Here is a 14,302-nt window from a genome sequence, read left to right as displayed (position 1 = left end):
TCCCTATATAATCGTGGTCACATCATGTCAGTGACAGGTGTTGGTGCTGTGGAATAGTTCTTTTCTATGTCGACTCCACCAGTGCTACTCACACATCCACTGGCCATGCAGTATCACGCAATGGAGACGCCATCCTTTGGTCACTCTTCATGCCTTCCTATAATTATCCATCGTACCCGCTGGATGTATTTGGTGTTTGACTTACGTTGCATCGCTGTCCTGTTTCCCTGTGTAAGATCTGAAGAACCCAGAAATAGTGACGCTGAGAAACCTGACCAAGGAGAGTGCTGGGGTTTACAAGTGTACTGCCAGCAATGACGTGGGGGAGGAGAGCTGCACGGTGGAGGTCAAGCTGCACTGTGAGTGGCCCACAATAACCCATAATAACACACACACTCACACACACTCACAACGCACACAACACACACAGCCGTGTGAGCTACCTTCTTTCCAGTCTGTGGTACATTATTTTGACGTTTGCATAAAATGTAGACGTGCGGGGCATGGGTGTGGTGGCGGGCGCTGTGGTGGGCGTGTCCTTCGGCGTCCTCCTCATCATCCTCATCATCTGGCTGGTGTTTCGCAAGAAGGAGAAGAAGAAATACGAAGAGGAAGAGACTCCCAATGAGATCAGGTATGCACAAACACACGGCCACACACGTTTAAGACAGCTGGGCAGATGTGCTAATAGAGTGGACGTACACAAGTCTTACCATGTGGCTGTATCATCTACCTATTTTAGCTGAATGCACTCATCGTACGTCAATCTGGATGAGAGTCTGCTAAATGACTAAGATGGAAATGTTAACACCGTCACCATTTAAAGCGGCCTGTGTAGCCTCCTGTCTGTAGCCTGTCTGTGCGCCCCCTTTCCCCTCCCTCTCCAGTGTAGCCTCCTGTCTGTAGCCTGTCTGTGCGCCCCCTTTCCCCTCCATCTCCAGTGTAGCCTCCTGTCTGTAGCCTGTCTGTGCGCCCCCTTTCCCCTCCCTCTCCAGTGTAGCCTCCTGTCTGTAGCATGGCTGTGCGCCCCCTTTCCCCTCCATCTCCAGTGTAGCCTCCTGTCTGTAGCATGGCTGTGCGCCCCCTTTCCCCTCCATCTCCAGTGTAGCCTCCTGTCTGTAGCACGGCTGTGCGCCCCCTTTCCCCTCCATCTCCAGTGTAGCCTCCTGTCTGTAGCACGGCTGTGCGCCCCCTTTCCCCTCCCTCTCCAGTGTAGCCTCCTGTCTGTAGCACGGCTGTGCGCCCCCTTTCCCCTCCCTCTCCAGTGTAGCCTCCTGTCTGTAGCATGGCTGTGCGCCCCCTTTCCCCTCCATCTCCAGTGTAGCCTCCTGTCTGTAGCATGGCTGTGCGCCCCCTTTCCCCTCCATCTCCAGTGTAGCCTCCTGTCTGTAGCACGGCTGTGCGCCCCCTTTCCCCTCCATCTCCAGTGTAGCCTCCTGTCTGTAGCACGGCTGTGCGCCCCCTTTCCCCTCCCTCTCCAGTGTAGCCTCCTGTCTGTAGCACGGCTGTGCGCCCCCTTTCCCCTCTGTTTCCCTCTGGTCATGCAGCTTCAGTGCCTCTCATAGCCACATCCCAGTGTCCTCAGTTAAGTCTGATAATACTGCCACTGGGGCCGGGAACAACAGCAGCAATTTCTTTGGTTGTCTATGGCGGAGCGTCTACATTGCTGCCTATTTGCAAGTGTCAGGCTGAATTATGCAGACACGGGGGAGGGCTGGGCATCAATAATGGAGTGGCGTGGCAAGGAGATGAGGCACGGAGCTTCTGTCCTGTTTACATACTTAGTGTCAGAGGTGATGCACTAGCTCACACAAGCACACTTGTGTGCACACAACACTCACGCGTCCACACACACACACACACACACCGTCAGACTGAGGTCAGACAGAGGTCAGACAGAGGTTTAATTACTGTAGAGAATGTAAGGGATCTCTAAACTCATACTGTAGTGACGATACACTGCGCAGTGTTTGCAGTGCTCTCCCAACGTTCCGGCCTTGCTGGAGTTTTTGAAAAACGGATGAAAAATCACTGTGGTTTATTGCTGTCTACATTAATATTACAAATCACTGTGACCCTGTGTCTAAGCCGGATGACCAAACTCTAAAAATGTCCTATGAATTCCTTGGTCCGACATGTTATCCCACTTATTCAGCCATTCGGAGTACTTATTTAGCCTGCTACTGCTGTTACTTCAGAGAAAACTTGAGCTTTGTATAAAGACATAAAGGCGCATAATGTTTTATGGATGTGGACAGACTTTACATGCATTACAGTCTGCATGGTTGACATGCATGGTTCACAACGCATGTAAACCATTACAGATATGCTTACAATGAACTGACTGTAATAATGTGGAAGGTTGCCATGTCATTCATGAAGAAATATCCTCCATGTTTTAAGCCACGCATGTTTTTGCCTCTGTTTCAGGGAGGACGCTGAGGCTCCCAAGGCCAAACTGGTGAAGCCAAACTCCCTCTCGTCATCCCGCTCTGGGAGCTCTCGTTCTGGCACTTCCTCCACCCAGTCAATGGTCCACACAAGCGCCCCCCGGGGGCCGCGTGCCTGCTTGCCTGCCGTGGCGGCCCTCAAGGAAAATGGCCAGTCCCCCAGCTTCCCACAACAGCCCCCCGCTTACACACAAGTGGTCCCCAAGACCCCAGAGCCTCGCATGGCTCCAGCCAAGCCCAGCTCTCCCCCGAAACTAAGCCCGGGGAACCTGGCTCGCATGGGAGCAACACCAGTAATGATCCCTGCCCAGACCAAGGCCTTCCAGACTGTGTAGGAGCGAGGAGAGGAGAACCTGGACTTAGACAGACAGAAGAATCCCCAGTACGCAGCCAATAGCAAACCCCAGCCTGCGCCCCGAGAAGACCAGTCACACCATGAGTACAACCCCCCTCACTCACAGCTAAGGACTAACCAACCAAAAATAATCATGGAGTGCATTTATTAAGGAATTTCGCCCCCTCTCATGTACAAAAAGCACTGGACAAAATATCTTGTTTGCATGGCATCCGGTGACATGTGAAATGTCATTTTGTTTTTCTTTTCATTTTGCCAACGAGGGCACTGATGTGGATCAGATTCTGAGGTGGGGAGGAAGAAGAGGAACCGGGGTGTGACCTGAGTAGAGATGATGTCTTTTTAAACCAAAGTGACAGAGCCGTGAAAGCCGGAACACTGTGGACGAACGGAGGAAGGGAGTGAGAGCCAACAGAGGACTGGAAAGTAACAGAGATGCAAAAGCTATTTAGCTGGCCAAAGAACTGTCCAGGGTGGCGGTCGCCTACGATCTTCTACCAACCAGATCAAACCACACTACAGACAACAAATAGAAAGAAAGAAATCCCAAACAGACCTGAAGTAAATTGCTTTCCAAACACCTGCTTTATTCACACAGAGCCAATCACACTTTGTCACACAGCCAATCACGCACCGCCACACAGCCAATCACACACCACCACACAGCCAATCACACTCCACCACACAGAGCCAATCACACTCCGCCACACAGAGCCAATCACACTCCGCCACACAGAGCCAATCACACTCCGTCACACAGAGCCAATTACACTTCGCCACACAGAGCGAATAAACATCTCCAAGGCTGCTTCGCTGGCTTCACACACCTGTTCCGGGATTCTCGCCAAGGCCAGCATGGCGATTGGTTTAGAAATGAGAGTGGATGAAGTTCTCTGCCTCCCTGTGCGAGGTCCCCGACAAGCGGAGCTTACGGTTTCAGGGGAAATGAAAAAAGCCTGGGACCAGGTTTTCGCTTTTGGATGTTAATGTGGCGACACCCCATCTCAACCGTCCTCCACATTTACTAGATTGGTGAATCAACCCCCCCCCCCCTCCACACGCAATATTCTTCCATGGTTGAACAGTGCCCCCCCCCCCCCACACATACACACACACAGCATATTCCTTCTTGTCATCACTAGTATGTGGGGGATCTGTTTCGGGCATTTTTTTTTTTTTTACATCTGCTATGGAGGGAAGTTTGCCTTTGTACAAAGACGTTATAGTTTAAGACACACAGAAACATGTCACCTGTCACCCTATCAACAACATGGTACTGATTTCCCATGTTTCCTCGGAATCCAGCACAATACACTCAAGTCTGGAGGTATGTAATATTATCTTCCCAATCCATGGACAGCGTCATTGAAGCCCAAGGGTTGTATGACTGGGTAGTCATCATAGGGGATTATTAATGGCTGTGATGTGTATTGCTGTGGGAGAATATTTTATGTTAGCTCTTTGTCTTTGTTTAGCTCAGATTCTTCACAGGATTGTTTTTAAAGGGGCAGACATAACCCTATCGATAAAGTGCCACTTTTGATGTTTGATGAGTATAGTTGACAGCGTTTCTGATTTGGTTTGTGCCATGTTAATAGCGTTGCCCTTAGTCCAAATGAATGAACAAACGTATGAATGTGTTGCTATACCTTGCAGTATATAAAGTCATTGGATAAAACCTTTTTCCCATGAGGAGCAGAAATGTGCAGCAATAAGTTGAATCCCTTGCAGTCGAAATGTGTCTGTACCTGAATACATTATATGTTCTGTATTAAAGGAAAATTAGCAAAGAGCCATAACACATCATTGTAGAATAGAATCTGAAATCACATGTGTTGACTTGGCACCCTCTTGTAATTAGGGAAGAATGGCCGTGATGATCCTGAGTGCCTTGAGTTAACATACATGTACATATATTGAAAACATCTGACTATGTTAAGGAACACCGCTTCACAGTGATTGATTCCGTTCCAAGTAGGAATAATAAGGACAGTAGCCTGGTTGTCATGCTAGCTTTAGTCAAACTCAAATAATTCCACTGAATCTCCTCACTGGAGCCAAACAAAGTATAAACAGTAAAAGGTCCTGGCTGAAAGTGTCAGGTTATGTTATGCCCTCCATTCTTTCTGAGCTCTCCTCAGATCCAAAGGTGTCACTTCTGCCTAGCGACCGTCTTGTCTGCCTGTACATGGTAACACATTGGTCCCTTAACGTTGTAACTGGTTTCTCTCTCAAAGGGACACGCCTGATTTTCCAGCGCCCTTGCAATTCAGTTGTTGTGATGGATGGCAGGTCAGGCGGTATTTGGAGAGACTGATGCCATGACGACCCCCACGGGAACCTAGCACACACATCTGGGATCCATTGGGGGGGGGGTCTTATTCTTGTCCCGCAATATATAGCATACTCAGACCTCTGAAATAGCTCGATATGAGGACGCAGAGGTCTTTACTCCTTGAAAGGAGTTAAATGTAACCCGGCTTCTGGTTGATACTTGGTTGAAACCCCCTGGTTCACCTTTTTCAATCCTTTTTTCAAATTACCTCAGTTGTAACATGGCATTATCTCATGAACTGTGGGCTGTTCCAAGACCGAAAGAAAGGCAACAACTTTGACTTGATGAGTCTCTTGAGTCGGTTACAATCTGAGAAGTGCAGGCCGAGTAGCTCCTTTCAACGAGGAGACGGATGAGTGGCGAGGTGAGAGGATGACACCTGAGGGAGAGCTCCAGATTGCCCACCACAACCCTCTTTGAATTTCCCATAATGCCCCTGAAAGCCAATTCAGGGAGGCTGAGTGGATGATTGAATGCAGCTCTAATAGCTGTTTGATAGAGTGGGATACGCACAGGATTTGATTTCCCCCTTATCCGTGTGGCCGTGTGAATTTTCCTGGTTGGTGAGACACCTTTCACTGCCCATCTCATTCAGCAGTGGCGGGCGCTCCACGAGTCATTAGGACTTTTACCCTTTTCTTTGAAACGTCTTCTGTGTCAGGCCAGTAAAAAGACCACCTTCTCCAAACCATACTGGGGTTGGAATAAGGTGAACCACAGGCGTTATGTTGCCCTTTCACCGTGTGCCAATTACTAAAGAACATTACTGTAGCTACTAGGAAACATGGATCTCGATGTCATTAATTAGTGTGTATCTACTCTGAAGTCCTCCACAAGGGTTAGAATGAGGAGGCCTGTGTGGTACGTACCAGGCATACAGTGTAATGTTGAAGGGAGGAAGAATCCATTCAAAGCAGAAAAATGATGGAATGCATGTCACAGATACTTAACTAGAGAAAGATCAAAACAGTATTTTTTGCCTCAATGCTTATATAAATATATAAATGATAATCTTGTACATAAAAAAAAAAAAATGTCATGACTGTAAAAAAAGGAAAGTTTTATATTTTTGTTGGGTTTGTTTTGAGATTGTTTGTTTGGGTTAATTATTCAATCCGAAGTACTTTCATGCACTTTCTTAAAGATCCAGTGCAGTCAAAAACGTGATTGTCTTATTTTTTTGATGATATTTCCATAGTATAAGATCAAAATAACAATGTTGAACATTATGATAATGCCCTTTTTATGAAAGAGCAGGAATTTCAGCATGTTTGAGTGGGACCTTTGGCCAACTGCATGATTCCTCAAGGTTGATTTTATTATATTAGACCAATGACTGTTCAGCTAGGTAAGGGGTTAGTTTCTAGACCATCAGCCAATCAGGTCTGTGTACTGACAAATATTAAAATAGGTTTCATAACACCCACACAGTCATACTGAGCATTTCAAAGGCCAAAGGAGGCTCAGGGAAATAAATTATATTTAAACATATTTTGTTATATTCCAAAAAGGAAATGCACAGTGATTTATTCAACATAGTGATGACCTAGAAATCAATTTTAAAAGACTGCATGGGGGCTTTAAACTGTGCTGTTTGTGTTCAGCTTGCGTGAAACACCTTTGGCCAGCGTACTGAAATGTGTAGGGGAATATGTAGTTTGGAGAGCGTTTACACAGCGGCAAAACATGGCAGAGACATCATGGTGGAATGCAAATACCTGGCTGACATGATGTAGGACTGTGAAACCTAGTTATTTATTGGGGACATTCTAGACATTCTGAATACGTACATTTGCTAAACGTATTGCCAGTGTGTGCCAATACTCTCCATACTAAACTGTATCTTCCAGATGAATTATGTATCCATCGTGCCTACATTTGGCAGGAGTATGTGCGCTGTTAGGAGGAATATATATATACATATATATATATATATATATTTTATTTTTATTTTGTTGACAACGCCAAAAGCGAACTGAATCGAGAGAGAAAAAAAGGTCATATGTTGATGAGTTTGAAACATATATTTAGTTTAGACTAGTCCAAAATCATAAAGTCTGGCACGTCATGAGTTTTCTTGTGATCGGATATGCACCATGATGTATGAGTAAGATTGGATTCAGATTTTTTTCTATGTTCATGTGCATTTGCCCACTAATACAGGATGAACAGCTATGGTGATCACTATCTATGGCACAGACAGTGAGAGACCTGCCCTGCAGCTCAGCCTTTGTTTACGTAGCTAAGATAACAACTATCACATTTTAACTAAAATACTGAACCAAACTCCTTAGTTTGATGTGTTATTGTGCAACTAAAACCTCCTTGGCTAAAACATAAACATTTATTACAGATTTCTTCAGTTATGGTTATCTTAGATACATCTTTAAGCAAGTGACTGACTTCCTTTATAGGTCTCTCACATGGGACAAACATCAGTAACTGCCACTGTGAACCACACCTCAGACGGAAATCTGTTTCGTAATGAGAAATTAAAAACACATGGAATCAGTGTGTAAGTCACTCTTTAAGTTGTCATAAACCAAAATGCCATGTACCCCCCTTTGAGTCAACAAATGTATATTTGTACAATATCTCAATAAGTAATGTTTTGGTTTCTAATAAAGCATTTGATGAAGAGCCACTTGGTATAATTGTCCTCTACTTCAGCCATGCAGAAAAACGCAGAGAAGAATTCCTGGACACATGAAGCCATTTCACTGATGATTTTGAATTGTATTTGCTTTTATGTTTGGGACCTGGCTCAAATTGTGTCGGGGAGACAAATCTCAAATCCTGGTCCCACTGGCCTCCTAACCGCTGCACCACCCCTCTAATCAATAATCTGTACAATACGCCATAAAACACAGCAAATGAAAATACCTTGTTTCCTTGACTGGATAGAATTAATTAAATTCTCAGAAATACAACTGAATGAATGGAACAGCAGTTCAATTATATGTATTCTATAGCTATGCATTTAACTATATCTGATAGGCAACATTTTGATAACCTTTCTCAGAATAAAAACTCTTCCATTCTGTGGGGCAGTGAAGGACATACTGCGGACGGATGACCATGAGGATACCGTTAGAAGCACCAGATGGGGTCTGCATGCTGTGGTTCCCTTCAGTGTGGCACTTTAGCAGAATAGACACTGTCCATCTGTATGTCCCAGCAGATTAGGGTGTCTATAAGAAAAGTCATAAATATCCATTATAATCTTAGAAACTGCTGGACAGTGAGACAGCTGACCTTCTAATTGAATTCAATTTTCGGTGACTCTGCGGCAACATGCTACAACCGACCACTGTCCTCCTTATTAATCCCCTCACCCGTGTGTTTGTCTTACTAAGATGCTGAAGTAACACCTTCTGTATATTATTATTATTACCATGGCACAGTATATTAACATCTGAACAAGTAGGGCTACATTGAAAATGAATGAAGGACTATGATGCCGTCTAGTGGTTAAGTATTGCTATTACATTACCTCTTCTTAGGTCCCCATCGGTGTTTTTGATCTTGGATGTAGTGCTAGCACACTTCATTCAACATGTCATGTTATCGTCAGTTATTGCGAGAGCAGGGTTTCAGTTTTGCTCACGGATTATAACACACCGCACAGAACGGTGCAATCGGCCAGTACCGTCCAGGTTCCGGGGTTTAGTAATTGAATGGTTGCCTTGACATGCCGTGACTCCTTGTGGCGGTTTGGGCGCCTGTGAGTTTCAAGTCTAGACTTCCCGTGCAAGCAGTATGACATGAATCAGAATGGCAAAGGATGTGCTTCACATATGTCGAAAGCAGGACCTTAATCACAAATGTCTTATTGTGATTTTTTTGGGGAAACGAGATTAATAAAATAAAATATGTTTAAAAAATGACGTTTGCATGCTTGTTTTTATGTGAATAATGTACTTCAAAATCTTTTGACAAGTGAATAGAAACCTGGCTAATGTCAGAATCTACCATAGTAATCAAGCATCGAGAGGCAACCACGCACCGCCGTCCAAAATAAACATTAGCAAATGTAATCATAATCATAACTAAACATAACAAATTGACATTATAATTTCTACCGGTTCTAGTTTAACTGTTTACTGCGGTTATGCGAGTAGTTTGTCCAAGAGGTGTTGCCGTACCCTAGCAGAAGCCGTTGATCGACTGCTGTTGGTAGGCACAGGTAGGTACAATCAATGTCTTACACTGTACTGTTTCTCTATTTCATTACATTCAAATGTATTATAAAGTGGAAAACTAGAATGTTATTTGAGTGTTACGTAGGCTATCTTACTGTCGAATGTGATAGTTTTAACATGAACACGTCATTTTGTCATTGCAGTGGAAACAAACGTTTTTGGTGAAAACGGGCCGATTTGCGAGTGCTAATCAATCAACCATCACTAACGTTATCTATTCATAGCTAAGTTACCTGGAAAGTCTATTAGCCACACATTCACCCAGCTACCGAGAATGGTGCTCATGTGCGTATTCAACAAACGTTAATGTCTTTTTTTGGGGATTTGTCAGAAAGCCCATGTGAAGTTTGAGTGAAGTGTCAAACATTTATGTTGCCCTGCATGTGTAATTTACTTAGACAGTAGTCTTTTTCATTGATTGCATATTCGTATACTGTATAGCTGCACTTGCTTAAGATTAATAAAATTGTTAGTGATGGTTTGATTAATAGAGTGCAAGCAGTTTTATTAGTCAGCTTTCATTCACATTGAGTGTCTGTCTTGAGCAAAAGGACGCGTGGCAGTGACATTCAATCAGTTTTTTGGGCAGCCTCAGAAAAGAAGAAGCTGAGAGCAGTAAGAAAATGAGTACCAGTCAGATGATAGAAGTAGTAGCACAAGAGGCGAGTCAATGTTTATTGATATAATAATCATTGTCAATCAGATCAGAAGGGGTTAGTAATCCATTCCTTAACATCATGGCAAGAAACACCACTTGTTTACTGAAAATACTTATTTCATGTTCACTCTGTTGCGTTCAGAGTAAAGAGAGAGAGGGACAGAGGGCATGAGGATGCCAACAGAGCAGGGAGAACAGGTGACATGGAGGTGAGTGAGAAAAGGAGCAAATATTGATGACTGATCTGATATCGCCGTGTTGGAGTTGTTCCTACAACATCATACTTAATGTTGGCACAACTGAGGTTAGACTTAGGCACAGGCTCCACTGAGGTTAGGTTTCGGTACAGGTGTCTCTGAGGTTAGGTTTAGGCACAGGTGTCTCTGAAGTTAGGTTTAGACACAGGGAAATATTATATCTTTGGGGTAACCAACTAACTACAGGTCAGTTGCAATAATGGTCATGGAGAAACATTAATAGAAACATGAATTATGATGTTGTAGGAACAACTATGCAATATCAAATTGTGTAAATATTAATGGTTAAGACACTTATAAATATTTCTTAAAAATGTGAATGTTTTTCTTGGGGGGACCCCCAGCTGATTTGGACCCCCCTTGACTAGTAAAATGTGGTTGTATTGGTAATTGTAGTGGTAGTTGTATGTCATTTTCACAGGATTATTATTTTTATGAAAGCTTATGAAATGGCATAGCTAAATGTTGATATTTATGTTTTTCTAAATCATTACATTAAGCGGTAGCCTATGATTAATCATTGATGAGTTTCAAAGCAGAATCCCTTTTTTAATTATCATTTTTACTCAAAGTAGGCTTTCAAGATGAATGTACATACTGTACTCAGAGCGTCTGCTGAAAGTGTTAAATGTGAACGTTACCTTTTGCAAATCAGGTTCGTGAGCAAACATTTAAAAAATCACCTATAAAGTATAAGAGGTGGGACTATATTCGGTTTTGACTATCATCAAGTGCGTGTTTTCAAACTTTCTCTCAGTGCGTGGTGGCAGGTGCCTATAAGCAGCCATTCGCGTAGCCTCCACTACCCCACCCCCAGTGAAGTGTAGCTCGATCCTCTCCGTGCGCTCGCTGTCGGATAATCGATCAACCGTCTCTACCATAGATGCAGGCAGAAGGACTGGCAAAACAGAACATTCCGCCGAGTGCAATCTCTAACGTTTGACGTTTTGCGCCCCCCCCCCCCTCATTAATTAAACAAACCAAATGGCTTTTGCAAACCATGCACATTTGATTCCCGAACTGAAGCTCGAAGAGGCTGAGGGGGAGTGTTTGACGAGGAGCATCAGTCTGGGCCAATTGCAGCGTTTACATCAACGAAGCAAGCCGCCTTCACCGACTGGGTCTAAATCGAGAGGACACAGGTAAGCATACTTGTCAGTAGCTACGTTTAAACGTAAACGACTTTGTGATAAACGTACAAAAAAACTAAAAAACTCCTGACCCAAACCCATAATGTCACGTGGGATGTAGACTGCATGGTAAGATATCGATTACTGTGTGTAGGGTATTGTAACTAGGAAGCGCGCCAACTCTTTTGTAAGTACATTGTTAACGGAATGCGTTCGTAGGTATTAATACAGTCTGGTCCTGTGCACATGAAACTGCATTCGAACATTTTACACCAACGTGGATGTCTTACAAATTGGACTAGCAAACTACTGATGAAAGTGTGATGTCTGTGTATAAAGTATACCCACCCTTGGATATAATTACAACATGTTTACAGATGCTCTGATTAAGGTCTGATGATTAAATGCTCAGCTATATGACGTTTGGTTGTTGTGAAGTGTTTTGCTTTGATCCTAATTGTACCTGGACCCCTGTTAATGTATGGTATTACTGTGTACTGTGGGTGTCCTCTGTTTGAAACTCTATTAACCACAGAGGTTGACCTGGATATTTCTGATGGGAGGACAGTGAAAGTCACATGTAGTAGAGACCAGGGAGGAATCCTACCTGTAGTAGGCTTGCTATTTGATATTAGGCAGGCCGTGTTCCTTTATGCCAACAACTGTGGCAGGCTATGAGTAATAAGCAGAGGCACTACTGTTCTTCAGGTTGTGGATCCTGAAGGGCACCTCTGAATTGCTGCTTGGCCTGGGAAAGGCAGCGGAAGGTGGGGGTTGGAGTGGCTGGGACCCTCTTCACTGCTTATGGTATTGACTCCACTGAGTGCCCTGCCTGTTCCAGGACACTTAAACCGATACAGTACGTTTCAGTGTTGGCCTGTAAACTTAGAAACGAAACCACATCTTGCAGTACGTGAACCTAAAACCCCTTCCTTTTTCTAAATAATTGTTTGTCATGAGACAATGTTTTCTTGAGATGTCATGAAATTACAGCCGCTAAACATCAATCAAACATTCAAAACCAAAGTTGTCACCGTGTTCAGTGTAATATACACATTCAAAGTCACTTAATAGACACATTCAACACAGAAGGTCACTTTGTATCAGACACTTATTCAAGTCACTCTAGTGGTAAGTCAACATTTACTGAATGGACTCAAAGTTATCACCTGGTTGGTTTAGCTTATCTGTCCCCTTTGTTCCCTTGACCTTGGCCTTAAGATGTGCAGAGTTAAGATGATGAGGTGTGAGGGGCATGTTTCAGCAGTGTGACAGCATGTCTTTATCCTTGGTTGTTTGTACTAGGTCTGAGGACAGAGTGGGCCAAGCAGCCCTAACTGGCAGACTGGTCTCAAGACCTAAGGTCAGCACAGACCTTGTGTTCCAACCAAAAAACATGGTCAGGATTTGGCTGCTGAGGTCATTCATAATATTGTAAAAAAAAACTGTTTTAATAAAATGTTCTGTCTGCCAGCAAGAGGGGAGTGAACCCTTTTAACATTAAAGGTTACACAGGTTGTGAGCTAGGGGTGTATATGACGATAAATCACAATGTCGATCCAGACCTGTGTGTGTGTGCGTGTGACTGTGTGTGGGTGCCGTACCTTATTCATAACCACTGGCTCAGGACTGGCTCACGTTAAGACAATCTTGTTATGCCCTTAAAGGGGCACTATGTAGAATCCTGTCTCTAACCAATAACACAACATGTCTCCGCCTCGTCTTCCCTTACCGAACAAGGCCGGAATAGTACAAGCTAGTCCAGGGTGGTTTAGGGTGGGAAGGACGGTACTGTGTCTAAAGCCGGTCTAAGGAGATTGCAAGTAATGTAAACTGAAAGATGGCCCGGCGAGAAAGATTAAATGGGGAATATGTCCGTCACTCTGATGAATTCTGTAGAAAAGGATTATTTAAAACATTAACTTAACATTAACTGCAGATGTCTACTGGCCATTTTTGTTTATTTTTATGCTAGTAGTACTGTAGAAATCTTAGATATTGCCCCTTTAAAGTAAATGTTTTGCTTAGTTATTATCTAGATACTAACTGGAATCGTTAAGGAAGAAAACGGGCCTAATGGCTGGGAATGATTGCTGCTCCTGAATTTATGGATGGGAACAGTAGGAAATGAGCCATTGTTACTGTACCACACTGAAAAGGGATATTTTTGCAGATCCTCCCTTTGTGTTGGAAGGGTTTAATTAAGGGAAAAGAAAAGAGAGATTATTATATGATCTTTGGAGTCCCAACCCGCGGAGGCCACAGAGGATGACTCTAAAGCTTACATACTGTAGTCGGATTTCATGTGGAATAAAACCTACCGCCCCGCCCTTAATCCCAAGTGGCATTTCTCAGCATGCCACCACTTCAGTGAAATATAATGGAAGGGTATAATGGCTTTGGCATGTATGGCTGCCACTGGAACTGTATATTTTAAATATCCATTCTTTGAGACATAAAAGCTGTGATTTGCATGCAAATGTAATGTCCATAATTTGCCCTTAACTTTGATACTCAGGTTGACCTTCCTGCGGAATCGTACAAAATCCACTCCTATGCCCTACAGGCAAGCCTACATAAGCTCTACGGCAACATTCAAATAGCATATCTACAGTTACTGTAGGTCCGGAAATAATTGGACGCTGACACAGGGTTTGTTATTTTGGCTGTTTGCCTAAGGTACAGTCTCTCAGCTTTAATTTGAGGGTATTCACTTCCAAATTGGAAGAAGGGTTTAGGAATTACAGCTGTTTAATATGTAGGCCCCTCTTTTTCAAGGGACCAAAAGTATTTAGTTAATTGACTCAAAAGCTATTTCATGGGCAGGTGTGGGCTATTCCTTTGTGATTTCTTCATTAAATAAGCGTGTAAAAGTTCTGGAGTTGTTTCCAGGTGTGGCATTTGCATTTGGAAGC

The 14,302-nt window shown here is 43.7% G+C and overlaps 1 protein-coding gene across 1 annotated transcript in view; it reads left to right on the top strand.

Annotated features, from left to right (window-relative positions):
- Positions 1-7,784, top strand: part of LOC105011014 (CXADR-like membrane protein) — a 95,590-nt gene extending 87,806 nt beyond the window's left edge. Inside the window, exons 5-7 of the mRNA XM_010870741.5 lie at positions 237-359; positions 493-634; positions 2,431-7,784. Coding sequence (XP_010869043.1) covers positions 237-359; positions 493-634; positions 2,431-2,785 — 620 coding nt within the window. The 3' untranslated portion in view covers positions 2,786-7,784. The remainder of the gene's footprint in view (positions 1-236; positions 360-492; positions 635-2,430) is intronic.
- Positions 7,785-14,302: the final 6,518 nt, after the last annotated feature.

Source organism: Esox lucius, chromosome 7 (assembly GCF_011004845.1).
Source record: "Esox lucius isolate fEsoLuc1 chromosome 7, fEsoLuc1.pri, whole genome shotgun sequence".
Lineage (NCBI taxonomy): Eukaryota > Metazoa > Chordata > Actinopteri > Esociformes > Esocidae > Esox > Esox lucius.
Note: the sequence above shows the minus strand (reverse complement) of the source record. Positions and strands in the feature narration are given on the sequence as shown.